Genomic DNA, 26,913 nt, shown 5'->3' on the forward strand with positions numbered 1-26,913 from the left:
TGTTTTCTAGGAACTCCGCATGCTGTGGTGCCTCTCCGCAGTGCCTGCACAGTAACACACGCAGCATGGGGAATCAATGTGAGGAATTACGAGACCTCTGTGCAGTTGCAGGTCTACGGTCTTGTTGGAATCACAGACACGTGGTGGATGGCTAACAGGAATGGAGTGCTACAGTGGAGGGATACAGGCTCTTGAGAAAGGACAGGCTGAGAAGGCAAGGAGGTGGAGTTGCCCTTTATGTGAGAAAATAGCTGGGATACACGGACATCTGCTCTGGGGATGGATGATAAGCCAACTGGGAACTTATGGGTAAGGATTAAAAAGGAGACCAATATGGGTGACATTGTAGGGCATGTTTTTCTGCTAAAGGACACCTGATCAGGAAGAACAAGTGGATGAGGCCTTCTACAGACAGCTACAAAGAGACTCATGTTCACAGGCCCTGATCTTCATGGAGGACTTCAACCACACCAGTAGATGTTGGAGAAACAATACAGAAGGGCACAAGCAATCCAGGAGATATCTGGAGGGCATTGACAACAACTTCCTGGCTCAAGTGACAGAGAAGCCAACAAAGAAAGGCACTCTGCTGGACCTCGTACTCAGAAACAAGGAAGGGCTTGTTAGGGATGTGAAGGTTGAAGGCAGCTCTTCATGGATCTGTTTGGAAGAGTCCTGTGGAATAAGGCCCTGGAGGGATAAGGTGCCCAAGAAAGCTGTTCATATTCAAGGATCACCTCTAAGCTCAGGAGTGGTCCATCCCAACAAGCAGGAAGTCAGGCAAAAATGCCAGGAGGCCTGCATGGATGAATAAGATGCTCCTGGCAAAACTCAAACATAAAAAGATGATGGAAGCAGTGACAGGTTACCTGAGGAGACTACAGAGACTGTCTGAGCAGAGAGATGCAGCTAAGAAAGCTACAGCCCAACAGAATCTAGCAAGGGATGTCAAAGGCTACAGGAAGGGCTTCTATAAGTATCTAAGTGGCAAAAGGAAGACTAGGAAAAATGTGGTCTCGCTGCTGAATGGGGCTGGGGACCTGGTGACACAGGACACAGAAAAGGCTGAGGTACTAGAGGACCCAGGGAATTACAGGGTAGTCAGCCTCACCGAGATCCCTGGGAAGCTGATGCAACAACTCATCCTAGAAAACCATTTCCAGGCACACAACATACAAGAAGGTGATCACCAGGGGGAAGTCACACTTGACCAACCTTATAACCTCCTACGATGAAATGGAGAGCTGTGAATATTATCAGTCTTGACTTCAGTAGTTGCTGAAGATTATCAGTCTTGACTATCAGTCTTTGACTATCAGTCTTGACTGTCAGCTTTTGACACTATCTCCTATAAGATCCTCACAGAGAAGCTGATGAAGTATGGGCTGGATGAGCTGACAGTGAGGTGGATAGAAAAGTCGCTGAACTTCCAGGCCCAGAGGGTGGTAATCAGCAGCATGAACTCTAGAGGCCAGCAACCAGTGGTGTACCCAAGGGGTCAATACTGGGCCCAATCGTGTTCAACATCATTAATGATCTGGATGGTGGGGCATAGTGTACCCTCAGCAAGTTTGCTGATGATATAAAACTGGGAGGAGTGGCTGATACACTAGAAGATCATGTTGCTGTCCAAAGGGTCCTTGACAGGCTGGAGAAATGGTCTGACATCAACCTCATGAAGCTAAACAAGGGCAAGTGCAAAGTCCTGCACCCGGGGAGGAACTGCATGCACCAATATCTCCTGGGAGCAGAACGACTGGAAAGCAGCTTGGCAGAAAAGGGCATGGAGGATTGTGGTGGCCACCAAGTTGACTATGTGCCAGCAATGTGCCCTTGCAGCAAAAAAGGCCAACAGCATCCTGGGCTGTGTTAGGAGGACTGTTGCCAGTGGGTTGAGGGAGGTGATCCTTCCCCTCCACTCAGCAGAAGTGAGACACACCTGGATCAACGTTTGCCCAGTTCTGGGCTCCCTAGTACAAGAGAGACATGGACATACTGGAGAGAGCCCAGTAAAGGGCCATGGAGATGATTACAGGACTTGAGCATTTCTTGTATCAGGAAAGGCTGAGAAAGCCGAGCTTGTTCGGCCTGGAGAAGAGAAGGCTTGGGGACATCTTATCAATATATATGAAGATCTGAAGGGAGGGTGCAAAGAGGATGGAGCCAGACTCTTTTCAGTGGTGCCCAGTGACAGGACAAGAGGCAATGAGCCCAAACTGAAACACAGAAGATGCCACCTGAACATCAGGAAACACTTTTTCACAGTGAGGGTGTCAATGCAAGGGAGCAGGTCGTCTTTAGAGGCTGTGGAGTCTCTGTCCCTGAAGATGTTCAAAAGCTGTCTGGACATGGTCCTGGGCAGCTTCTCTGTCTGACCTTGAGCAGGCGCTTGGATCAGACAACCCCCAGAGGTCCCTTCCAACCTCAACCACTCTGTGATACGCAATTTTTACTGTGTATGCTGAATGTAAAAGCCTCACTGGGTAGGGCTACAGTAGCATGTCAGCTACAAAAGGATCCCTCTTGGGAAAGAGAGGAGGTAGTGGAGAGGCAATTTGTTTCTCAAACCTAATAAAAAAACAGAAATAAATCAGGAGAACAGTCTGGTGAGGTAATACTAATCATAAGGTGACCCCGATTGTTTTCGCTTCTCAGATTCATGAATGTAACATGTCAGCTGAGGTGGGAAGGTATGTCTTATTCTACGTTCCACTACAAGAAAATGAAACTTCCTTTACCATTTAACACTAATAGCATTATTTGTCCATACGCACATGGTCAAATGTGTGGTTCAGTTCTGCTACTGCTGCCACATGCATGTTTTTGCTGCATTATATTGAAGACTAAACCGAAGTTTCTTTTAAGCGGTTATCTTAAAAATTATAGCCCAAATTACCTAATTTACCACCTCCAGAGCTCCATAAATGCAGAAAAACTGCAGAAACGTAAATGACAGGACAGTCTGACTCCATACATGTTAACTCGTAAAGATTTTTCTAGGCCCACGCTATTACTTTACTGTCACACTGATTAAAAAATCCCCTTATCCCAGAATCAAAATGTCACCTAACAGAAATTGTGTTAAAGGTTCATAGTAATTTTAGATGTTTTCAAAATACATTAGTAACTCTGAACACTAATAATTATATTCTCATATTACTAATGTGACAGTGCAGAACAAGAATACCAGATGCACAAAATCAAATAGTATGTCCAAAGTGTCAACGCTTCAGCTTACTCAATGATTGCAGAAATTGATGAATTAAGTAGCTGAATGTGACAGTGTTCTGACTGGAAAATTATCCCAAGTTTCTGACTTATTATAAACTAGTCATTAAATGCTCTTGCATTTTAGATCTTATCATAACGAAACTGAAGTGATTTACAAAGAATCAGCCATGTAAATGAATTAGTTTCCTATTTGTATATAAAAATTAGAGGACCAATTAAGGGTGCTCAGTAGCAAACTACATCTGTTTTCTACAGACCAGCAGCTACCTTTATCTGTCCAGAAAGCAAAGTTAGGCCAAACAAGTCAAATCAAACCTTTGTACATAAAGGTCTAACTCAAAAGATTCGTGCAAAGAGACGACCTTGTGTCATCACTGCAGGTCTGCAAAACAGAAAGACCTTAGAAGGTAAAATGAATCACACTGGAGTAAGCTAACCATTAGCTCCCCAAACTACCTCATGTGTTAAAACTTTTTTATGTTGCATCCTGAAGAGCCTGACAGCAGTTTACAAGGTTGCTCTGGATGTTGCCCTGTCACTGCAAACGACTGGCAAAGCACACATTGCAACAGCTCTGAAGGTGAGGAAAGGGATAGCAGAAAGTCAGCAACGTGTCTTCAAAAGGTCAGCGTTCCCGTGGAAGCTCTTAGAGACAGCACTCAGACAGCTGCGGGACAGGGTGAGGTGGGCTGTGGATCTCTTTGAATAAAAATGTGAAGGTAACAGTCATGGCCCTCCATCAATTTCCAGTCCGATGATAAAACCTGTGCTGTGTCTTGCTGGTGTAGCCCCGCTGACACTGGACACGCTGAGGTGCCATATTTCACAACTACCGACAGTGATTTAGTACTGCTGCGGACTGAAAGTATGTTGAATTGCAAGTACTTCCAATGGGCTAATGGCTGTAAGGGCATGTCGAAGGAGAGTGACAAGAACATACAGGGACACAAACATGACCAACAAATGATAAGGGAGGCAGTGATGGGAACCAAACCTGGTCAGTCACCCTAATTGATGAGAGCATGTGAGAGCGTGAGAATGTTTATTCCAGCGAGGTTATCTGACTGGGGACCTTACCCACTGGGAAATGGAGGGAAAAGGGGGAAACGAGAAAAAATGTAGGGACACAGATCTGACAGAGACAATGACAAGAAACAAACATCACCACTAAATGATAGGCGATCAAGAAACTACAGGTGCCACTTCCAGGAAGATCTACCCAGACTTTGCAACTGGTACGACTGTAAACCAGGGGAGAGCCGGACTGGGAGGGCTGTGGGAATCCATAGTGCTGTACAAACCCACCAGCTGCTGGAGCAGGACCACGAGTCACAGCCTGTGGACCTGGTGGTGGCTGCTGGGGAGGGTGCCGAGCATCTATACCTTCCCCAGTCCTGGTGTGCACATGTTTTCACTAACAACTTTTAGCTGGACCAGCTGGTGAGTAGTAGGGGCCTCAAGTCTGGGCTGGGCTATCAGGTGGGCAGGGGGTTGGTGCTTGTAGACCCAGGGGGACTTGTGAACGCGGAGTGCATGAGGGACAAGTGTGTGAGTGCACGTGTGTTGGCTAGCGGGCATCAAGCTGGACCAGCTGGTGAGCATGGGTGTTGCTAGTGAGCATCAAGCTGGACCAACAGGGGACCTGTGAAGCAGGTAAGAGGGTCCCATATCTGGGCAGGGGTGCTGGGAGGACAAAGAGGCTGTGCTGGCACTCGAGGGATCCATGAACGTGTGTGCTTGTGAACCTGGAGACCATGGAACCACCACCATGCTGTGGGTGCCTGCACTAGTGATCTTCCACCTCTGCTGGCTAGAGAGGAGGAAGGGATTTGGCTGCCTGTGTCTGTGTTTAGGTGAGTCCTGAGAGGGCCAGCAGAGTCCTGAGGGCAGCACCTTGCCTTTGGCCAGCTATGTCAGTGTCCCGGGCACCCCCGTGTCTCTAGGATGCATGCTCAGCTTCCCCGCTGGTTGAACCCGCAAAGGGAAAAGCGAGAGCCGCATCTCTCAGCCTGGGCAGAAGCCCTGGGTCCCCGGGCACCAGTTGTGAGGCAGGAGGGTCCTGGAATGAAGGGGCTGGAGGAGGTGGCTGCACATCCAACATCATCTAACAATAGCGTTGTGGAAGAACAGACCTGTGAGCTGAGAGCTACCAGGAGTGGACTCACTACTACTCACATCTAACCCACAGGAGTATTTGCCTGTACTGCAACTGGCATCAAAGAGAAAAACAGCTTGCAAAGATGGAGAAATGAAAACACTGCTACTGCATAACAACGAGATGGTCTTTGTGCTGGTACGGTGCACAACAACAAGCCAGGGTAGATAATCCCTCTAGTTACCACAGTGGGAGCTCTTGATTTCAGGGAAAATAAGGCAGTAATGGTCTGGAGGAAGCAGTAGGCTGTGTGCTGTCCTGGCTCCAGCTCACCACCACACTCTGAGGCAGGGGAGGGAGGGTATCTGCCCATGCCACCCCAGTATGGGCTTAGGAGGGACAGGCACACAGATGCAGCTTGCTCTCCGATTCCTGTTTGAAGCATTCCCACTACTGCATACTAAACTACCTCTGAATCTTGTCTTAAAAACAGCAATTAAAAATCACTGAAAAATAATGGAACGAGCCCCAAAGCATGCATGGAGCATATGGTGGGAAGAAAAACCTGCAGGGTTCTTCTAAAGACCTTTGCCTCCAACATCTATGCCATTAGATTAGACTTTTCCACACCTAGGTAATTTATAGCAGAAGGAACTACACTCAGGAAGCGTGAAAGAAAAGCAGGAAGAGAGCTCCCACTGGTGTAAGAGGGTCAAACCTCAGTTTACAGTAACAAAGCCATGACATCAACGGTAGTATTTCCACTGAAAAATAATTTATCATCTTCAACGTTTAAACATGCTAGACTAGCACCAAATGATCCATCTCTGAAGTAAATACACATTGCACAAATATAACATCAAATAAATACCAGTGATTAATTAATAAAACTTCAACATTTCCAGGCAGCTTTAATTACCTTTGTTTTGCTTCTTCATGCGGATGGTTGTGCTTTTAAATTTCGCTGTAATGTCATGGTAAACTGGAGGGGAGAAATAAAAAGGCATTACAGCTAAATTCCTCCTTCTAGAAAAACTTTAGCTCAACACATTTAAGGACTACCTTTCTTTTTCAGGACTGTGAATGGGAAGTCAGTTTTACTCTCCTCTGAGTTCTTTAAAGAAAAGGGTTAATTTAGGTAAATTTCTGGACTACATTAGGAATGTTTACACATCTGTGAATACTACTTTACTACTGCATACGAAACCAAACTTCACTTGAGAGATATGAAGTATGCCTCTAATGATCCTCACTTAGCTTTGAAGTGAGCTCACGTGATACAATTTAAACTTCTCAGCAAGTTTGCTGACGACACCTAGCTTGGTGGCACAGTCGACACGCTGGAGGGCAGGGATGCCATCCACAGGGACCTGGACAGGCTTGAGAGGTGGGCTAGTGCAAATCACATGAAGTTCAACCAGGCCAAGTGCAGGGTCCTGCACCTGGGACATGGCAATCTCAGGCACAAATACAGGTTGGGTGGAGAATGGCTGGAGAGCAGCCCTGAGGAGAAGGACTTGGGAGTGCTCATGGGTGAGAAGCTCGACATGAAACAGCAGTGCACGCTGGCAGCCCAGAAAGCCAACCACATCCTGGGCTGCATCAAGAGAAGCGTGACCAGCAGGTCGCGGGAGGTGATTCTACCCCTTCTACTCTGCTCTGGTGAGACCCCACCTTGAGAACTGTGTCCAGCTCTGAAGTCCTCAACACAGGAAGGACATGGACCTGTTGGAACGGGTCCAGTGGAGGGCCATGAAAATGATCAGAGGGCTGGAGCACCTCCCCTATGAAGACAGGCTGAGAGAGCTGGGGTTGTTCAGCCCGGAGAAGAGAAGGCTCCGGGGAGACCTCATAGCAGCCTTCCAATATCTGAAGGGAGCCTACAGGAGAGCCGGAGAGGGGCTCTTTGTCAGGAAGTGTAGTGACAGGACAAGGGGTAATGGTTTTAAATTGGAAGAGGGGAGATTTAGATTAGATACCAGAAAGAAATTCTTTACTGTGAGGGTGGTGAGACACTGGAACAGGTTGCCCAGGGAAGCTGTGGCTGTCCCATCCCTGGAAGTGTTTAAGGCCAGGCTGGATGGGGCTTTGAGCAACCTGTTCTAGTGGGAGGTGTCCCTGCCCAGGGCAGGGGGGTTGGAACTGGATGATCTTTAAGGTCCCTTCCAACTCTAACCATTCTATGATTCTATGATTCTTCCCCACACTCAGATTTTTGAAATAATTCAGCTTTTAACCTAAGGTTTCCCCATAGGCTTCAGCATTCTTGGATTTTCCATTTTACCATTCCAGTCTTCTTGCTTTTCTCTGCTTCAAAAGGACCCCCAAACACTCATCTTCTGGTGGGGGGCTGTTATATACATCTGATTCAATGGCTCAGTCTCTGCATAGTGGATTCTAGCACTGCAGGCAAGATGGCTCAGAGAGGACCTCTATGTTAAGAAGAATGGAAAGCACAGGGGAAACATCACCAGTTTTTAATTAAATCCCCAGTCTGTTAGTGTGAAATAATAATGCTCAAGGAATAGACTCACGAGGATAACTGCAGTTTTGTATTTGTAAGCTGAAGTTTTATTATACTGAATATCTACACACTGCCTTGGTTAAATATTCATAGACTCTGTAAGGTACTATCTTTCAAAATTTTTCTGAAAGATAACTCAGTATTTGGTATACTGGTACCATGTCTGACATCAGAGAAGATTTGTATTTGTAAGACTTGTATGTTAAATTGAATTAACAAAAAGCTACCATGAAACATTAGACTGACTTCTCCAGCCCATGTTCTCCCCAGCTGCTGGGCTCTATCATCTTACACAGACTAAGTCAAGAGGGGATCATCTCTGACACTCAAAGGGGAAAAGAACAGATGAGTTCACTGTAGAGGAGAGATGCCCAGCCAGGGTCTGACTTCCTTAACTCAAGTTATGCCAGCAGAGATCTAATCTTGCTACTGCCCCCATTTTTAAAGAGCCTAAAACACTATTGACTATCCAAATTTTAAACATGGCAAAGGAGACTAGAAAGGAGATAAATCTCTCAATATTTTAACAACATCTCGTAGTATGTAATCCTAACTTTTCTTCGTGGACCTTTGTACAACTGTTGATACAATCCTGAGTGAAAGTAAAGAGTAAAGCACACGTTCATTCAATGGTGACTTATTTTACACAGGGACTGACAGAATGTGTACTCTGGAATTACCACTGTTGAGCTAGAACAGGCTGGGGGTAAGGTTTCATACAGCATGCTGAAGAAACAAAATAATGCACCAAGAATAATAAAACAATGCAACAGATCAGAAAGGTTTTAGTTAATGTCTTTTTATGCTTTGTAACTAGTTGCAACCAGTTCTTGTTGGTATATTCAGTACTGATAGAAAGTTAAAGGAGTCTAAAAAAATAATACTTACTTGTGTGGTTCTGATACAGCTCTATAAAATGTAAGCAGCGGATTGCTTTATTCTTTGCCTGAGGAATAAAAGCAGAAAATATTTTTTCTTGAAATTTTCAGTTAAGTAGACAGAAGAAAGCAAGAAAAGACACTTAGGAAAACAGGTTTGCCACATCTAAATGATTTACTTTATGGGAAGAAAACGTTCACTTTAAAGAACTGCTTTCTCCTAACAGATTAAATATTTTAAAAGATTTCTCAATATACTAACAACTTTACAAAACTTTGTGTATTTTAGCATTGCTACTTGGATAGCTTAGTAGAGCATTATAACAAAAATTAGATTAATGTAGATGGACTAGTAACATTTTGAAGTTTAAATAGGAGCCTTAATAAGGTCATTATGCATGTGTAAGAGAAAAATTCCTACAGACTGACTGTATAAGCAGAATGTACGCTATATAGATATTGAAAACAAGGGAGCAAGAGGGGATAGGTATAGGCCACAGAAAAGGGAGTAGAAAGGAAATAAAGAGTGTAATAACAGAATGTCGTTGCATGGCAACTTCATTATGCATGTCCAAAGAAGAGCAATGATGTTGGTGAAGGGTCTAGAAAACAAGTCCTATGATGGAGCTGGGGGTGTTCAGCCTGGAGAAAAGGAGGCTGAGGGGAGACCTTCTCATCCTCTACAGTTCTCCTGAAATGAGGGTGTAGCCAGGGGGCGTTGGTCTCTTCCCCCAAGTAACAGGTGATGGGACGAGGAAATGGCCTCAAGTTGCACCAGGAGAGGTTTAGGATGGATATTGGGAGAAATTTCTTCACAGAAAGGGTTATCAAGCCTTGGAACAGGCTGCCCAGGGCAGTGGTCGAGGTATCTAAAAGCCGGGCAGACGTGGTGCTGAGTGACATGGCTTAGTGGTGGACTTGGCAGTGTTGGGTTACCAGTTGGACTAGATGATCTTAAAGGTCCTTTCCAACCTAAATGATTCTACGATTATTTGTATCAAGATGGGCAAATCACGTACATGGACTCACTTCTTTGCACAGGCTACAAAAGATATTGATTATTTAAAAAAAAAAAAAAAGTGTAGGTACAAATTATTTGTGCTTGTCATCAAGCACCAAATAATTCAATCAACATACTTTCCGTAAAGCATTCATCCTGTCACCTGCTTTCCCCATTGCAAAACCTGCAAGATAGAAAAGAGCCATTTTGTTACTGAGAAATACATGAGGCAGGACCTTCAGGAAGCAAACGGGAAAAAACAGACAACTTCACAACTGCCTTCACTGTTGGTTATTTCCACTCCATTGCAGAGATCATACTCAGAAAACTGTCCAGAGAAAACCACAGACATCACGGAAAGTAGCAGCTGTTTCTGTTGTATCATCTGGAGCTGTGGGTTACCTGTATCCACAAGCCTAATCCAAAAATCAATGGGATTGGACCTACTGGCCAACACTGACTCACGGACCTCATGCAGACAGTCAAGGGCAGTGTCTGCCATCAGCAACCTCTTGAGACAGCTTTTCTGAGCACGCACCATGCACCCAGAGGTCTCTGGCACTTTCTAACTCCTGCACAAGAAAATGCAAGGAAACTGTGCTATTCTTTCAAACACACACAGAGAACACAATGGCAGTGTATTAATGCTGTGAATTCACGCAATAGCTTAGAAAATACCAAAAATGAAGTCACCCGGGCAACCTCAATTCAATCATTCGGCACATACGGATTAAAGTGATAATATGTTTCACGAAAAAGCTTTTCAAAGAGGTGGTAGGAAGAATTTTTGCAGAGTAACGTGTCTTTCTGCTGGAGAACCTCACCTTCCTTTATATATGGAATTTTCCTCCCCTCCGAACTGCAATTAGAATTCAGCTTGAGGCACACATCTGAACTTGAATCTTTCACATAAATGAAGTTCTGCAAAACCGTAGTTGACTGGAAACACAGTTGTCTTATTAAAGCTCCCACATACAACCCACCATCAGAGATATCTATTCAGCTTATAATAAAAGCAGACTATTTACATCAAAAAGGGAGAGGCTTTGCATATATATTGAAAGCAAGATTTTCTTTACTAGAGTCATATAGCAATGCAAATGCAATTTCCTGTACTCTGCCACCAACACAATACACACCATATTCCTACCGCCTGATAGAGGTAGGAATCCTCTATTATACGATTTATATTATTTGGTTTATTTACTTCACAGCTATTTACTTTCTGGTTTTTTTTAGCTGATTCTTCTTTTAATTCTGCACAGCTGTCTTATGTCTAAGACCATTTGAGGTCTAAGGGGAATTTTAATGTACATCAGTTTATATCCACAAAAGAATGCACGGAAACTATCTCCTTATGGAGAAAAACTTAGCACGTTCAGGGGTGTTTCTTAAATAAAACTTACCCTGCAACAAAAGAAAAAGTCTTTAACTCCTGGTATTTGAAAACTGAGATAAAGATAAACACTTATTTCCTCAATAACAGAACTGGAAACCTGCAAGGAACTCATCGCTGTACAGGGTGGCTGCATAGTTCCTTTATGGATGCCTTTACTTTCAATAAGTATTAGCATTGTCTTTTATAATTCTGTCTTGGAATCTGACCCATCCCAAAAGCTGGCTAGTAAAAGCAAAGTATGAACTGTCAAATGAAGGATGCCCAAGAATTTTTGTAACTGACAAAGCGGAACAGAAAATAATTAAAAAAAGAAAATATACCTTTCTGGGAATATCTGCTAGCCTTTGCAGATTTTTTAAAAAAGACAGTGGCGGTTTGAAGTTTTGTTTTTCTTTTTTAAAAAGACAGTGACAACCACATCATGGAATGTCTCCTTTTGCTTTATCAATATGTAATATTGTTAAGCATTATATATCCAGTAATGCCCAAGATGTAAAGAGCTGGACATAGCGTTGCACTGAAGTACTAACACGTGCTTGTCAGACTTGTCTAGCCTTGGCTGTTTTCTTTTGGTTGGTTGGTTGTTGTCTTTTTTTAAATGGGACCTGATAATTTAGAAAATTTGCAAACGTAACACAGAAACTACTTGAGGCTTCTCTATGTTATATTGCCCATCAACAGCAATAACTCATTCAACTAAGAATTTTTCTTGCAACTTTTTCCTTTGCACACAACCCCATAAAAAGCTGCAGTAGAGTGAATTCTTTCTTCCTAATTTTGAAAAGACCAATTCTGACCAACTCAAAGGCTCTTCTGGCCAAGATTGCTAAACACTTCACCTGAAAAAAGAACTGTCATTATTTACTGCAGCATTTTCAAACTTCTGGGGAGAGGAACATGGCACAACATGCCAGGGATCTGTCATCTGCGTCTTTGCTGTGAGTGATCTTACCAACACTGGAAGCAGTACCATGGTATTGGCTGGGATCCAGGGCTAGTTAATCCCAGTTAGATGCTGCACTGAGATGTTTTGATTGCTTCTAAAGATAGCTTGGTCATCACTACCCTGGATGCATAACTGTGCTTAGAGTTCGTTACAAGGAAATCACAATTAAACTGGATGCCTCTGACCAGTATTCTTTTTCCAGTCTTTGCCAAGAAAGAAAAGGAAAAAGCCCTCTTTTCACAGCTCGCATTAGAAGACCCTTCATAATCTTACATTTCTTTTGATTTGTCCTATTTACTCCATGCTGTAGACATCATTTCTCTGGTTAAACTTCAATTTGCTTGCTGAAGAGACCATTATAGTCATAACGGAGAAAGACTACAAATGGGTCAAACCACCGATTGTTGAAGTTACTGTGAGACCAGACTCAAAGGGCCCCAAGTATTCTATTTTTCCTTAAAAGTGTAAATATAGTATTTGCAGGAAGCCCATAAAATGGAAATTTTTTATGATTAAAATTATATTTTTTAATGATTTGAAAAATTATTTTATTATGATAAAATAAGAAAGCTTCCTAAAGAGGCTGAATCAGAAGGAAATTTAGGGTCTTCTGATTTGGCAGATTCATTACAAATTTCTGAATCAAGATGCTAGCTGAGACTACCAGTAAACAAGCCCTTTTTAACTAAAAGCAGTAATACTTACAAGGGACTCTGCTGAGACTTAGGGAGAATTTAAAAATAATAATCAGCCAGATTTATACTACTTCTACGGAACCATAGAATCATAAAATTGTCTCAGTTGGAAGGGACCTTTCAGATCGAGTCCAACCATCAACCTAACACTGACAAAGAACATCTAGAAATACTACTTCCAACTAGAAATACTAACATGAGCTAGAAAATAACCCAGGAAAGTGCACAACCAGTCACACTGCACAAACACCTCTGGGAAGAGCACACAGCTCCGTTTTCTTCCACCGTCAGCGCAAGGGGATAAATAATTCCCATGCAATTCCAGGCACCTTCTGCAGGTGCCTGATTCTTTTCTTTAACTTGAGAGTAAATGATTATACTCTGCAGCCAGGCGCCTAAGGGCAGGTGAAATAAATGCAGATACGCATAGCTGAATACTTTCAGGCTTTGATTATTTTTTTTTTAAACACATACAGTATATACAGCAAAAAGAAACTGTACAGGAAAGTATAGATGATCCCTTCTGGAAGGATCTATTGGTAGTTAGGTCTATCACTCTAAAGTTAAATAAAAAAATGTTTCTACCACTGGATAATATAAGCTCTAAATCTAATCACATATTACCACTTGTACAAATTTCTTTTTTTATACAAAACAAAGTGTCCAAATGGATATATGCATAGTTTGATTATAAAGCTTACTTTTATAGATGAAACTCAAAATTCTTACAGGTATTTCAGTATTGCCCAATGAAAAAAAAAAAAAGGGTAAATATTCTTCTTTTTTCTTTTTTAAAGTATAAAAAATCCCTTTAAATCACCATGCCTCACAAAGATCTATTACAAACAATCATTAATTTGGCATCTTTTAAATAGAGTAAATGCACATACCTGCAGCCCCTTTCCCATTTCCAATCGCCACTAAGGCACGTATTGATTTTTTTCTGCCTTCCTTGGCGTTCATACAAAACACATTTTTCACCTGAAGAAAAGAAAATCACAAAGCATCCTGTTAAGCACAGTTCAACTGTACTTTTTTTTTTCAAAAGAGTCAATTTACCAAAAAGGAGTTAGGGGTCTGTGATGAAACCTTACAACATATACTGTCTTTGTCAACAGTTATCATCTGCAGTGGGGCACCGACTTCAAGGCATTAAATACATAAAGGCTCCAAAAACCTATTCTCAGACACAGAAGAAGGCAATTCAGTATAGTTTTGTTAAAACATCCCCTCTGTTACGTTTAGTCACACAACAGAAAATGCCCTAATGCCGCCAGCTTCACATGTGATTCCAATCATGATGAAAAAACATAGAAAAAATGGGAAGTGACATTAATATCTCCCTGCCCCCCTCACATTTTAACACATTTTAGAAGCACTCTCAGGAACTCCTCAGGACATGTCGTTGCTTTACATAGGTTAAAACCTGAGATTGAAATCTACTTGCAGACTGCATTACTGAGACAACAGCTGCTAAAAGCAAGACTTCATTTTAGAGAGGGGAAGAAGAAAATGGTGTTTCATTCCTGGAACTAGAAACGTTTACAAAAACTCTGCAAGAAATTCAAGCAGAGAGGCAAGAAAGTTATTTATTTTGGAGCTGGGGGGGTGGGACACAACAACAACTGGGGAGACGGGTGGCATTATGGTTAGCACTCTGATAATCTAAATTTGCTTCTGCCTCTGCTACAGACCCCCCTACATGACTATAAATAAGCAGGTCATTGCTTTATAGTCTCCCACCTTAAATGGTCTTAATATATCATGTGAGATCATTTTTCCATCTAGCTTCTGTTCTGGTTTCCTTGGTTTTGTTTATTCATTAAAATACATATTTATTTTTAAAAATATATATTAAAATATATATTTTATATTCTGCATATAATATATAAACTATATAAAAATATAAAATATACTATAAATACAAATATATATACATATAAAATAATATACCGGATATTGCTTGACTGTGTTAATATCTGTGCCTCAGAATCACCAGTCAAAAGATACAATTTACTTCATGGTTCACTTCTTCCCTTCCTCAAACATATTAGTATCTACATTTATGAAGCCTCACTATGATTTCCATAGATTATAATAACAGTTAAATTACACATGGATTGTTAAGACATGAATTAAGCAGTGTTCCCCCGTCTTCCCTGTATGTAATTCTTCAGTCAGCTCGGCTGGTTGTAGCACTATACATCTGAAAATATACTATTCTATAAGAGACTATATGATAGACTATATCTAAAATATACTACTCTAAAATACTTGGTCATGGCTTAAACATTCTTACTGAAATTCACAAAAAAACCCAAAGAACCAACCCCAAAAATTCCACCGACATCACTAGGTACAGATTTTGAACGAGCGCTTCTGAAAAATTCCACCTTGTTTTCATCAAAATAAAGATTATGTTAAATTCAAAGTGCACATATATTCTAGAGAGCGCTTTGAAGAAATATCAGCTTTGCTAATTGCTTATTCCAAGCTATTTTTCTTTTTGCAATCTTATTGCTTACAAGTACAAGCTAAAAAACCAAGCCCCCTGAGATGAAAGTGTGGAAACAGGCTATTTGCAGAAAATGCAAAATAACGATGAAAGAAAGAAGAGAGAGTTGAAGTCGAGCAATCTCTCCAGGAGCAGCAAGAGCATACTATTTTTGATTTGTACATGCTTTTGCCAGTCTAAATAAGTACTTGAACAAAAAAAAAAAAAAGAAGTTGACATGCATATTGTCAAAAATAAAGGATGTGATGTTTGGTAGAATCTGCTCAAAAATATTCTTCTCCCTTTCCAGAAGGTGGCAATGAAGACTCATGCCATGAGCTTCTCCAGGAGCCTTCCCAGAATTGCACTTGACAGCTGTTTCTGAGCAGCTCGGAAGGAGAATGTGTTCAGTCACCCATCACAGCGCTATTGCATCTCTCCTCAAACACCACGAAGGCTGCTCGGGCTCGATAACGTGCCCAGGCAACCACCTCTGCTGGAACCATGGTGACCTTAGATCCTCCTGCCACAGCCCCGTGCCTCCCCGCACCAAAGCCATGCTCTTCTGGAGCACGCTCAGCAGCGCTGCCCCTCCACCTCCCATACACAGCCCATCATTAAACTGCACTGAAATTAATTACAGAATCACAGAATGATATGGGGTTGGAAGGGACCTCTGGAGATCATCTAGTCCAACCCCCTGCCAAAGCAGGTCCACCCAGAGCAGGTTGCACAGGAATGTGTTCAGGTGGGTTTGGGATGTCTCCAGAGAAGGAGACTCCACCACCTCCCTGGGCAGCCTGTTACAGGGCTCTGCCACCCTCAGAGTCAAGAAGTTCCTCCTCATGTTTGGTGGAACTTCTTATGTTCAAGTTTGTGCCCGTTTCTTCTTGTCCTGTCACTGGGCACCACTGGAAAAAGACTGGCACCATCCTCCTGACACCCTCCCTTTAAGTATTTATAGGCATTGATCAGATCCCCCCTCAGTCTTCTCTTCTCCAGACTAAAAAGACCCAAGTCCCTCAGCCTCTCCTCACAAGAGACATGTTCTAGTCCCCTCATCATCTTTGTAGCCCTCTGCTGTACCCTCTCCAGCAGTTCCCTGTCCTTGAACTGGGGAGCCCAGAACTGGTCCCAGTGCTCCAGATGGGGCCTCACCAGGGCAGGGCAGAGCAGAGGGAGAGGATGACCTCCCTCCACCTACTGGCTACACTCTTCTTAATGGCTCCCAGGAGACCACTGGCCTTCTTGGCCACAAGGGCACATTGCTGGCTCATGGTTATCCTGTTGTCCACCAGGACTCCCAGGTCTTTCTCTTCAGAGTTGCTCTCCAGCAGGTCACCCCCAGCCTGTACTGGTGCAGGGGGTTATTACTCCCCAGGTGCAGGACCCTGCACTTGCCCTTGTTGAGGTTCCTCAGGGAAATATTTAGATATCTCTCACTTAGAAAGCTCTCTCACTTTTGTTCCAGTTATTGGATTGAGGACAATTAATACACAATGAACAGCGTGCCACTTTCAAAGCAGCATGACCACTGAAAAGTGACTGAAACAAAGGCATAATTACCTCTATTTACTAGATTGCCACTCAAGCCACATTTGAAGCCAATTTTTAAAATCTGGAAACAGATGCATGCCCACCCCTAGACACAGTGTACCTCAAATTGACTGTCTCCCTGCATCCGCAATACGGTGGTGATAATGAAAATTCAGCCTTCTTTCGAGAGCCGACGGTAGGACAGCATCTCTCAAAGACAAAATGAAACCACCTCAATCATTTATTAAGAGGAGAAAGGGGAAGTAGCAGGTTCAAAAGTGGAGTTTAAAGGGTGGAAATAGGGTCCAGTGAGAGACAGGTTATTGTGATTTCAAGAACTTAACCAGCTTTAGACAAAGGTAAAAACCCAACACTTCCCTAGAGGTTTTGTTCTTGTAAAAGCAGAACGAGTGACAGGCCAAGCTGGAGACCCTTGGAGAGTCCTCCTTTCTAGAAATCATATTCCAGTCATGATTTTTAGGAACCCGCCACCTCCAGGCCACACTCTTGACACTGCACAAGAGCAGTAAAAGAATAGCAGAGCAGAGTGTTCGCACAGGCTGATCCCCTCATGGCGTCAGGTCCCCTGGTCCTCATACTTCTCTAAGGTGATCCAAGATAAAATGAGAGCTGAAGGAAGAGTAGTTCCCTGCAAGTGAGCCCAGAGACGCTCAGGGACCTAGCTAAAAGGCTTGGGAAGCCAGTTGGCCAAAAGAATTCAGTAATAAACTTGTAAAGAAAAAAACAAGCCTGTGTTAAATAGATCATGTCCACATCAGCCTTCTCTTCAGCACCAAAGGTAGAGCAGACTTGTACCCCAGTGACAGAACATCTCCCAGTGGCAACTTAAACCTACTGTACCTAAAAATCAGAAAGTGCACAAGGTGGCTGGAGGGCAGAACTAATATTGCTGACAAGGGTGTCATATGGTCTCCCTAAGGTATGCAAATGGTGGGCACTGACAAGGGCAGTGCTTCAGGAGAATTGTCCATCTTCTGCTATGATTACTAAGATGTGACCTTCCCAAGAACGAGCCAGTGATTTTACCAGTCCAAACGGATGTTTAATGTAAGTGTTAGGGACGGCTGAATTCAGTAGCCCACCGGAGGCAAAGCTGCCATAGCTCCATCCTCCCAGGTCCAGCAAGTAGCAAGGTGTTAAAGGATGTGGACACCACCTCCCACAGCTCTGGGACCAGGACTTTGTCCCACCTGCCGCTGGAGCTCAGCCTGGCCAGCCCAGGCTGGGGGACGTGGCTGCAGGTTCAAAAAGTAGCAAAGCCTAGTATGTATTCGTGGGACACACATCCAGGACATCGGCATGTCCAGTTATAGTCTGTGACAGACAAGGTGCTGCCTTCAACAGCATCTACACATAGGATGTAGCTGAAGCTCACTATTGCAGGCCCTTACACACCATTCTCTAGATTCACAAGCCACATGTCTGCAGATCCCCCAAGTACCAGCACGGCCCCTCTGTCTATCTGGTACCACTGCCCAGGCCCTCTGACCTGCTTCATGGATCTTCTACTTGCCACCTGGTCCAGCTTGGTCCTCACCAGCAAACATGCACACTCCCACACCCATCTTGAAGGCACTCCGCGTTCACAGGTCCTTCTCAATACAAGCAACTGGTCCTCTGCTTGCCTAACGCCATGCCTGGACCTCAGGCTTCCTACTTGCTGGCTAGTCCAGCTTGAAGTTTGCTAGTAAATTACACCACCCACCCCCCTCAGAAAACCCCATCACATTTGGGGAAGACCCTCACCTCCCTGCCGTGGTCCTGCCCCTGGCACCAGTACTCAGCCCGCGAGAGCTACTGCCCTCCAAACGCTGACGCCAGGACCCTCCCTTGTCCCAGTGGCTGACACCAGAGGCTGTGGGGCACCCACAACCCTGGTCTGACTCCACTTGCTGGCCCAGTGTCCACTCAACACCAGTCCCCCCAAGAAGCCCTTGCACTTAGTCCCTGCAGACCTTGCACACACATGCGACCAAGAGTGAGATAAGACAGAGAGATAATTATGGAAGGATTTAATAAGAAGACAGACTGTGGTGATTGGGTGCAGGGCTCAGACAAACGTATGGAGTGGCCCCATCTTAAATGCAGCCAGCCCCCTTTTATACTCCTTTCTCTCTGTTCCTCCCCAACCGCGTTGGCGGCACATTCCTTCATCAGTTTGCACAGTTTCAGCGTCACCCCTCCAACAACCCTGGACCCTCAAGTCTGCATCCTTATCAGCTGCAAAGTACTGGTTTGCCTGCAGCTTTTTGACAGCCCACCAATGAGTGTGACCAGTAAGGTTTGTTTCTTTTCTTTCTCCCCGTTATGCCTATCTGTCAGGTTTGTGTCTCCGTATATTTTGCTTACAGCTTCCCCCTCTTCCTTACCATCCTGCTAGATCTCTGTCAGACAATCTTAATGAAATAAACACTCTCACATTCCACATACTCTCAGCAATTAGTGTGGCTGACCAAGTTTGGTTCTCATTACCACCTGCCTTGCGGTTTGTTGGTCACGGTTGTGTCTCTGTACGTTCTCTTTTATGGCTTCTCCCTTATCCCCTTTTTACATTGAAAAGGTCCTTAACCATGCACCCTTAAAAGAGGAGAAGCTCTCGCCACCCATGTACCCTCAAAGAAAGCTGGGAATGCAATCCCAGTGGGCACAGACATAAACACACCTATACAACACCTATATGCATATATACACAGCAAGCCCTGCAGATCAACACAAACAGAAACAAACAGCATTCACATAAATACAAACTAATACCCTCATTCTGCTCCTCCCTCCGGCTGATGAGGATGAAGGTCCATTAGTGGGAAATATATATACTCCAGTTGCTGGCACTTAGACCCACACATACACGCACATGTACACAGTAAACAAAAGTCTGTGGCCCAAGAAAATAGTTAGAAATTGAATTTAAAAAGAAGTCAGGACAGACTGTACTGATCAGATGCAGGCCATGACGAGGCAGCCCTGCTTACAGGCGAGCCACCCTTTCTATCCCCTTATCCCTCTATTTTCCCACGCTTGCTCCTCCCCAGGTCACCTAGATCCCTCCCTTCTTCTCCCTTTGGTTCCTGCCCTAGACACTCCATAAATCTTGTGTAATATCGCAATGCTCTTCCCCTGCACTCCATGATGTATCCCCTACCTCTTGGCAATAACCCCTCTCAGACTTGGGGTGCTGTGGAGAGCCTCATCTTGATAGACATCACCTCTGGACCATGGGGCTGAGGCTATCCCACCAGAGCCCCAGGAGGAGCCAAACAGGGTGTCTTTTTCTCCAAGTCTTTAATTTGGGTTCCCCTGCCCATGTCTGCGCAGAGAAGCCACCCATGCGGTTATGGGATGCACCCAGTGCTCCTGGGATGAGCACTGGCAGGGTGTTATTGCAGTTCCTCTACCTCCTCTTGCCTCTGTGCTCCTTCGTGTGCGGGCAGACAGGCCTTTTATCACATACCCCAACAGTCACACTCTCTCCACCTTGGCCTTCAGTAGAATAAAGAGAGTACTTCTCTTTCGAAGAATTTGATTCCGTAGCTGTAACCTCTGAGAAGCAGGAAGATTAGCCATCCTGTCCGCAGTGCATCCCGCCCCCAGGGACACAGTAATGGAGAAACTGCAATATAGAAAATAATCTGGTCTCCTCTACCCCTCACTCAGCAAAACAGATGAAAGTTTTTGCCCAGATACTTGAAGTGGTTTTTATATAGGCTGACTCATCACAGCTCTGGGATAAACCCCAAGTATAGTTCTCATCCAAATTAGTAATAAGCCCAGTCTGCAGAGAAACCATCTACTAAACCATGTTTAGCGCTGATAGTTTTCCCCCATCACATGTGTGAAACACCTTTATATCTCACTAGGAAAAATAATATCTTTCAAATGCCCTACTGACACAGCATGTGAGTAAATGTGGCTTCATACTACAGCTCACATCTGAGTACAGACCCTTTGGATTAACCCCACAGTAACGCATGCTCAAAGCCATGCCACATCTGAAATGGCTTTGTTTTCTTTTCAAAGGATGATCCATAATCACCTGAAGCTTCTGAGTGTTGCAAATGCCAATTATTTCATCCATACAGGCTGATAGGTAAAAGAGATAAAAAGATTTTATTACTTAATCAACAGAACCAATTGAAGGTAGCATCCCTAAACTCTACTTAAAAGGCAGGCCAAAACCCTTGAGAACTCCAAGAATATCTGAAATAAATTCTAGTGCACAGACTCCGACCTCTGGTTCTTTCCCATGAGATGTTGCTTCAGGTGCTACCTTAAAAACTGTTTGAAATGTTCATTGTCAGTCTAAAGACACTGTTAGCATCACCCAGGGAACAGAAAACTTCCCTGTAGTTCTAAAAGCAAAATCTAGAGCTCAAATACCGCAAAAGTGCCTTTGAGCCAACATCTCATTTGAAGTAAATTATTACTCAGACAGTATCTTGTATACCATATAATTTTTCAGTCAAGGATGTCAAACAATGGATCTCAGACACTGTAATTTCATGCAGCATTTCCTTTTCACAAGGCTTTTTATTGCACCTTTTGCAAAACAATAGCTAGAAAACAATTTCCAATGACTTATAAAAAGAAACAAAGGTTTTAGACGGTGTATTAATAAGTATTCTTTTTGTCACAAGTAGCAAGTCCACCAAGATTAATTCTGTGGTCTTAAAACAAACACGGGCTTGTGGGTTCTTTGCTACTTCATGAAAAGTTGAAATTATGGCCTTATATTCTATTAACGAACCCCTGCTGCACCTGGACAATTTCTTTTTATTTAGTGGATGCACAACAAATGATTACAGAGTGATACAGTTATAACTCTCTTCTGTGTTCTATTCCCTACAGATAACTCTCTACAGTTGCATGCCCTTTTGTGACAATACATTTAGAAATACTTGATACAAGGTCCTTCATAGCATTTTGACCCAACAAACCTTTGCTCTTCTGACTTTACCCCTGCTTTCCACATGACAACCTAAAGCTGCTGTTCCTACAGCAAGTCAATTCCCTGTGGCTCAGTAAAAAAATCTGAGAGGTACCTAGTGCCACCATCCCTGAACAGTCCCAGAAGAGAGTCCCCACACAACCAACCTTCTCTACTGCCCCACTGATCTTTGCCAAGGGCTGGATTCAGATGATTAAATAAGTACAGGTGACGCTCAACTGCAAGAACATCAACGCTGAAACTTCTGTTCATCTTCTCCAGCTAGCAACAGTGACTGTTCACTCGACTCCTGCTCAGATTTTGGTTCATGCTAAGGCCTGATGTATGCTGGGAGCAGCTCCATCAGGTTGAAGTGGGGGCAACATGTAGGCAAACATGATGGCCAGGAAGGGCTGAAGCCACCTGCAGCTTGCTGTCCCCTGGAGCCATCATCCTTGTATACTGATTGTCTGGCACCTTCTTTGGAATACTCTGCCTCATGGCAATCGTACACACCACACTTCCAAGCGGGGTGGTACAAATACGTCAGCTTACCCAAAAAAGTTTTGAAGTGGATGCAACAGCAGCTTGACTGCGGAGGCTCTCATGCTTCCCAGTGTGGTACAGGGGACACCCGCGCCGTGGCAGAGGAGGAAGGATGGGCGCTCTTACTCTTGGTTGGGCAACTATTTTGCTCACAGATGCAGGAGTTACAAGTTGTGAGTTACAAGTTATGAATTAGAGAACTTTTGAGTTAGAAACCTCATGAGTTAAATGATGAACTAATGAATTCACACGTTAAACTGGTCAGTACAAAGGGGACTGAGTGCTCGTTTGCTGTGTTTGTTTTTCTTCCTGGTAAACTCAGGAAACTTTAGGTAAATTCCTAAATAAACAAAGTTTAATTTACAGAGTAAGTTGCCCTGTAAATTTGAGGAATCCAGCCGGACAGTGAGATGCACACCTAATGCTACTTTGAACATGAGCAGCACAACCCACATCAGATGCAAGTTGTGCAGACCCTGATTAGAAAACTGCTTTTTTTTCCCAATTGGTGTCTTCAGTCTTGCTTCTCCAAAGTGCCCTGTAACCGCTGAGGTAAATGCTGCATCCAAGCAGGTCTCAGAGAATCAAAACAAGCATACTTGAATCCAGCTGAATGTCTGAAGGAAAACAGTGAAAGAAGAAGCAAACGACCAAACTCACTTGACAGAAACTGCCAGCTTTAAGAAATTAGAGGTTTTGCATTAAGTCTTGGCACATGAGGACTCAGACACGAACTGCCAATACTATGATACAACTCTGTGAAGCATACCCAATCTCAAGCCAATTCAACTAAGAATGAAGTCTGTAAAGAATACTACTGGAGGTAACACGCCAAAAAAGAGAGAATAGTTAGATGAGAGCCTAGAATCTGGCTTCATTTACTGCACACCGTCTTGATTATAAGACAAAAATACTTCTTCACAAAGGCTTTCTGTAGATGTCAAAACTAACTCAATTCCTAGGAAGATATAATCCATATGCTTTTCAGAATATCCACTCAATTATCCAGTCAATGCAATTTACTTTGATTGATTCCAAGGAAGAACCAGTTAGTTATTTTTACTATGCAAGTGTTAAAGATCTCTTTTGTCCTCTCTGCTTCCCTCCCTTCCCACGCTCTTAGAAAGTAAAACCAACCAACCAAAAACCACACAAAAAGATAATAACAAAATACTAATAATAATAGGTAATAATAATAATAATAAAAGTTAATAATAAAATACAAAAGGGTAATACCAACATCCCAGTACCCAGCTCATGATACACGACGCTCCGTATATAAAACAAAGTAGCAGTGGACTGGTCCCTGCAGAGAGCAGCTTTTGCTTTAAGGACAGTACCAGTGTCTAGGTTTCTGCCTTTTGCACCATTTCTCTGTACAAACGTACAAATGAGTGTATCACCTCAGCTGAAGTTCTTTAGCAAGTCTTTCTGTAATTTAATACTCAAACACAGATCAAGGGGGAATTTTTTTGTTTAAAGATGACTCCCATTTCCTAACCATCGTGCTGAAAAAGTGAACTATTCTGGCACTGGAAAGGTTGCACCGACCCCGTCACAACAGGGTCATGCTTGCACGAAATTCTTTAAGTAAAGTTATCTTTATTAGAAACAGATAAAGAAAAAAAAGCATGAACGGTCAAAAGGTGGTAAGCAATCAAAAGGCAGAGTTTTCACAACTGGCAGACGGCGACTTCAGCATTGGAAAAAAAAACCTCCAAGATCTGTCTTTTGCAAAGGACACTATTTATAACTGTTATCTTCTCCCTCAGAAAGCTTCCCTTTGTGACAGATTCAAAGGGCCACTAATGTCATGTTACCTGCTTTCAGGCCTTACTGATCACTAGTCTCACTTTCTAATTTTGATAGCGCTACAAGGCAAATACTGTCATACACAAGATATAATGTAGGCTACATTTTTACTATGTTACCATGTTGATTTTGGAGAAGAATAAAAGAAAAATTCATCTGAGGATGGATGATACACAAAATGAAGCTTTCCAGTTAAGAATGGCACATGTCAACTACAGCTGTAAATTTTAATTACCACTATTACTACAATACGTTAAATACCAGTACACACCAGTTTATGGTTCTTACACCAGTTCTATTTACTCAAATTCTTCTTATGTGTAATATATGAGCCAAACAGGAAATGTTCCTTCAGGTTGGCAGGGAAAGAAAGAAACAGGTAGCCCAAAGTTACCTACTCTAAGTAACGCAATAGTCCATAGGAAAGCTAGAAACAAACCCAAATCTTCAGTCCATGCTGCCGTCCCTTAACACTCACCCAAGGCAGCTTTTTCTCTGACAACTTTAGCTCTAAATTACATGAAGATCTGACCTTGTCTGTACTCGATTTTTCCCTGCTTGTAGAATAAAGTTAGCTTTTCTGTTCCTACATTATAAGAAAACACTTCAATAAGCAATTTCTCTTTTTTTAGCAAGGGAGCACAGCCTTTTTAGTAGCACAATCACAACAGAAAAGGAGTTTTGTATCTTTGTTCAACAAAGTCCTTTAAAAATGCTTTCAGTTTCTTGCTGCATAGTATAATTTCCCAGCAAACATTATTTTAATCTCCTGTACTGTTGTGAAGATAAAGATAATGAAAAAGACATACAGAAATAGCATCATGTGTGCCATCTATTTAAAATAAGAATGCTAAAAAAGATCTGTTTATTTCAAAACTTGTACTTGCTATCAGAAAATTATATGACTCAATTATCTTGGGCTCACTCTGACTTTGAATGCAGAATTTTTTGCTCCTGATGCTATTTTTCTGCAAAACCAATTCCTCTTTCTCAGTTCACATCTGTGGCAATACCAGCACATAAAAGCAGAGGCCCAGCCTGCTTCTAAAAGCTTTTTTATGGTTTAGATTCGATATCAGGAAGAAATTCTTTGCTGTGAGGGTGGTGAGAGCCTGGCCCAGGCTGCCCAGAGAAGCTGTGGCTGCCCCATCCCTGGAGGGGTTCAAGGCCAGGTTGGATGGGGCTTTGAGCAACCTGGTCTAGTGGGAAGTGTCCCTGCCCAGGGCAGGGGGTGGAACAAGATGATCTTCAAGGTCCCTCCCAACCCAAACCATTCTATGATTACTCATTCAGATATAACAAAGCAGTGAAACTGATTTCTATGGCACGTGGAACCACTGCATAGCAACTTATTTTGTTGTTTAATCTAATGATTTTGACTGCAAATAATTATGCCAACACAGAATGGGAAACTTTGGTAAATACCTACTGTAGCATCCAAACTGACAGTCAGTTGTGATATGTCACAGCAACAAAACAGCAGTCACTTTCCTGAAATGTGCCCTTTCAATTAACCGAAAGCCTGCCAACTGCAGGGCTCATTAAGAAAAATCACTTCTTTTATGTGTGGTGCCCATGTAACTCGACTAATACAAGCTGCCTCCCAACACAGACACAGCTAAAGGCAAACTCGTCCAAACAGTCTTTGCTGCATCAGTCAAAGCCCAGAGTGTCCAGTCCGCTCCAAAAACTCCTTTATTTAAAGGAGCTTTAAAAAAGCTTTAACCCACCACAACCATCTACTGTGTGTACAGCTACTTCCAATCTAAGAGGAACAAAAAAAAAAAATAGAGAAAGCTTTTCAGATTCTTCAGCATCTCAAACGAAACGACATGATGTGTGGTTCTAAAACTAAGAATGATAAGTTAATTTTGCATATTAAAATAAGAATGCATATAAAGTACATGGTGCAATTCAGGAGATCTCATTAATGCTCACGTAAATGTTCATTGTTGCATTTATCATTCTCAACATAATCTCTCAAATACTATTAAATAGGAATTTGGTATGTAAAGGGATCAGATGATCCACTTACCTATGATCAGATTGTCACCAGCGTTTTTTTTCCATTAATACCATTCTTTAAAAGCTGTTTTGGGAAGTTGAGACATATGCACACCAGAATATGCAATAAGGTATAGAAGCACGCAACCCACTTATTATTGCAACAAACCACCTGTAACATTAAGTGCAAGTTTGCTACTCATTTTATTTTCTGTCAACTCTAGGCACCAATGGCAAATCTGACAAGAATATATTAGAGATACTTGAGAAAACAGAAAAAATCTTGATACTGACCTCATTTGTATAGGTTTATATTCATATCTGCTTACACATACATGTAAGCATTTACATATACATTAAATACGAACTGCCAGTGAAGGTCAGATCCTTTCATAAATGTTATCTTAAAGATTTAGACTGAAAACACTCATTAATGAAAAAGATATCCCTCATTAAACTAACTTTAATTGAATTTGTTCTTGTGCATACCAGTACCATTTCACACATTCTGTTGAAGACTCTGAAAAGTCAAAGTTGATCTTAAACAGCAATTTAGTTTTAAAATAAATAGTGATCATATCCAAAGAATAAAATAGCTTTGTCAAGATAACAGAAGGGACCCTACAAACACCCATCTCACTCTACGGTCTAAGTGCTAAAACATTGAAAAATTTAAAGTGAAAAAAAACTATGAGGGCTTAATTCAGGAAAAAAAATGACTTGGGCAGCAAGACAAAGGAAGGTCTATAAAAAAGTTTAAAGCCAACCAACAAAAAAAACCTGAAAAAGAAACTATTTTTCATTTGCA

At 42.6% G+C, this 26,913-nt stretch overlaps 1 protein-coding gene across 2 annotated transcripts in view; it reads right to left on the reverse strand.

Annotated features, from left to right (window-relative positions):
• Nucleotides 1-26,913, reverse strand: part of MRPS5 (mitochondrial ribosomal protein S5) — a 66,513-nt gene that overhangs the window by 6,697 nt on the left and 32,903 nt on the right. For both annotated transcript variants that reach the window (XM_074150431.1, XM_074150432.1), the window contains 4 exons: nt 13,659-13,749; nt 9,866-9,912; nt 8,739-8,796; nt 6,246-6,308 (listed from right to left, as the gene is read on the reverse strand). In XM_074150431.1, coding sequence (XP_074006532.1) covers nt 6,246-6,308; nt 8,739-8,796; nt 9,866-9,912; nt 13,659-13,749 — 259 coding nt within the window. The remainder of the gene's footprint in view (nt 1-6,245; nt 6,309-8,738; nt 8,797-9,865; nt 9,913-13,658; nt 13,750-26,913) is intronic.

This window comes from Numenius arquata, chromosome 7 (assembly GCF_964106895.1).
Source record: "Numenius arquata chromosome 7, bNumArq3.hap1.1, whole genome shotgun sequence".
NCBI classification, from domain to species: domain Eukaryota; kingdom Metazoa; phylum Chordata; class Aves; order Charadriiformes; family Scolopacidae; genus Numenius; species Numenius arquata.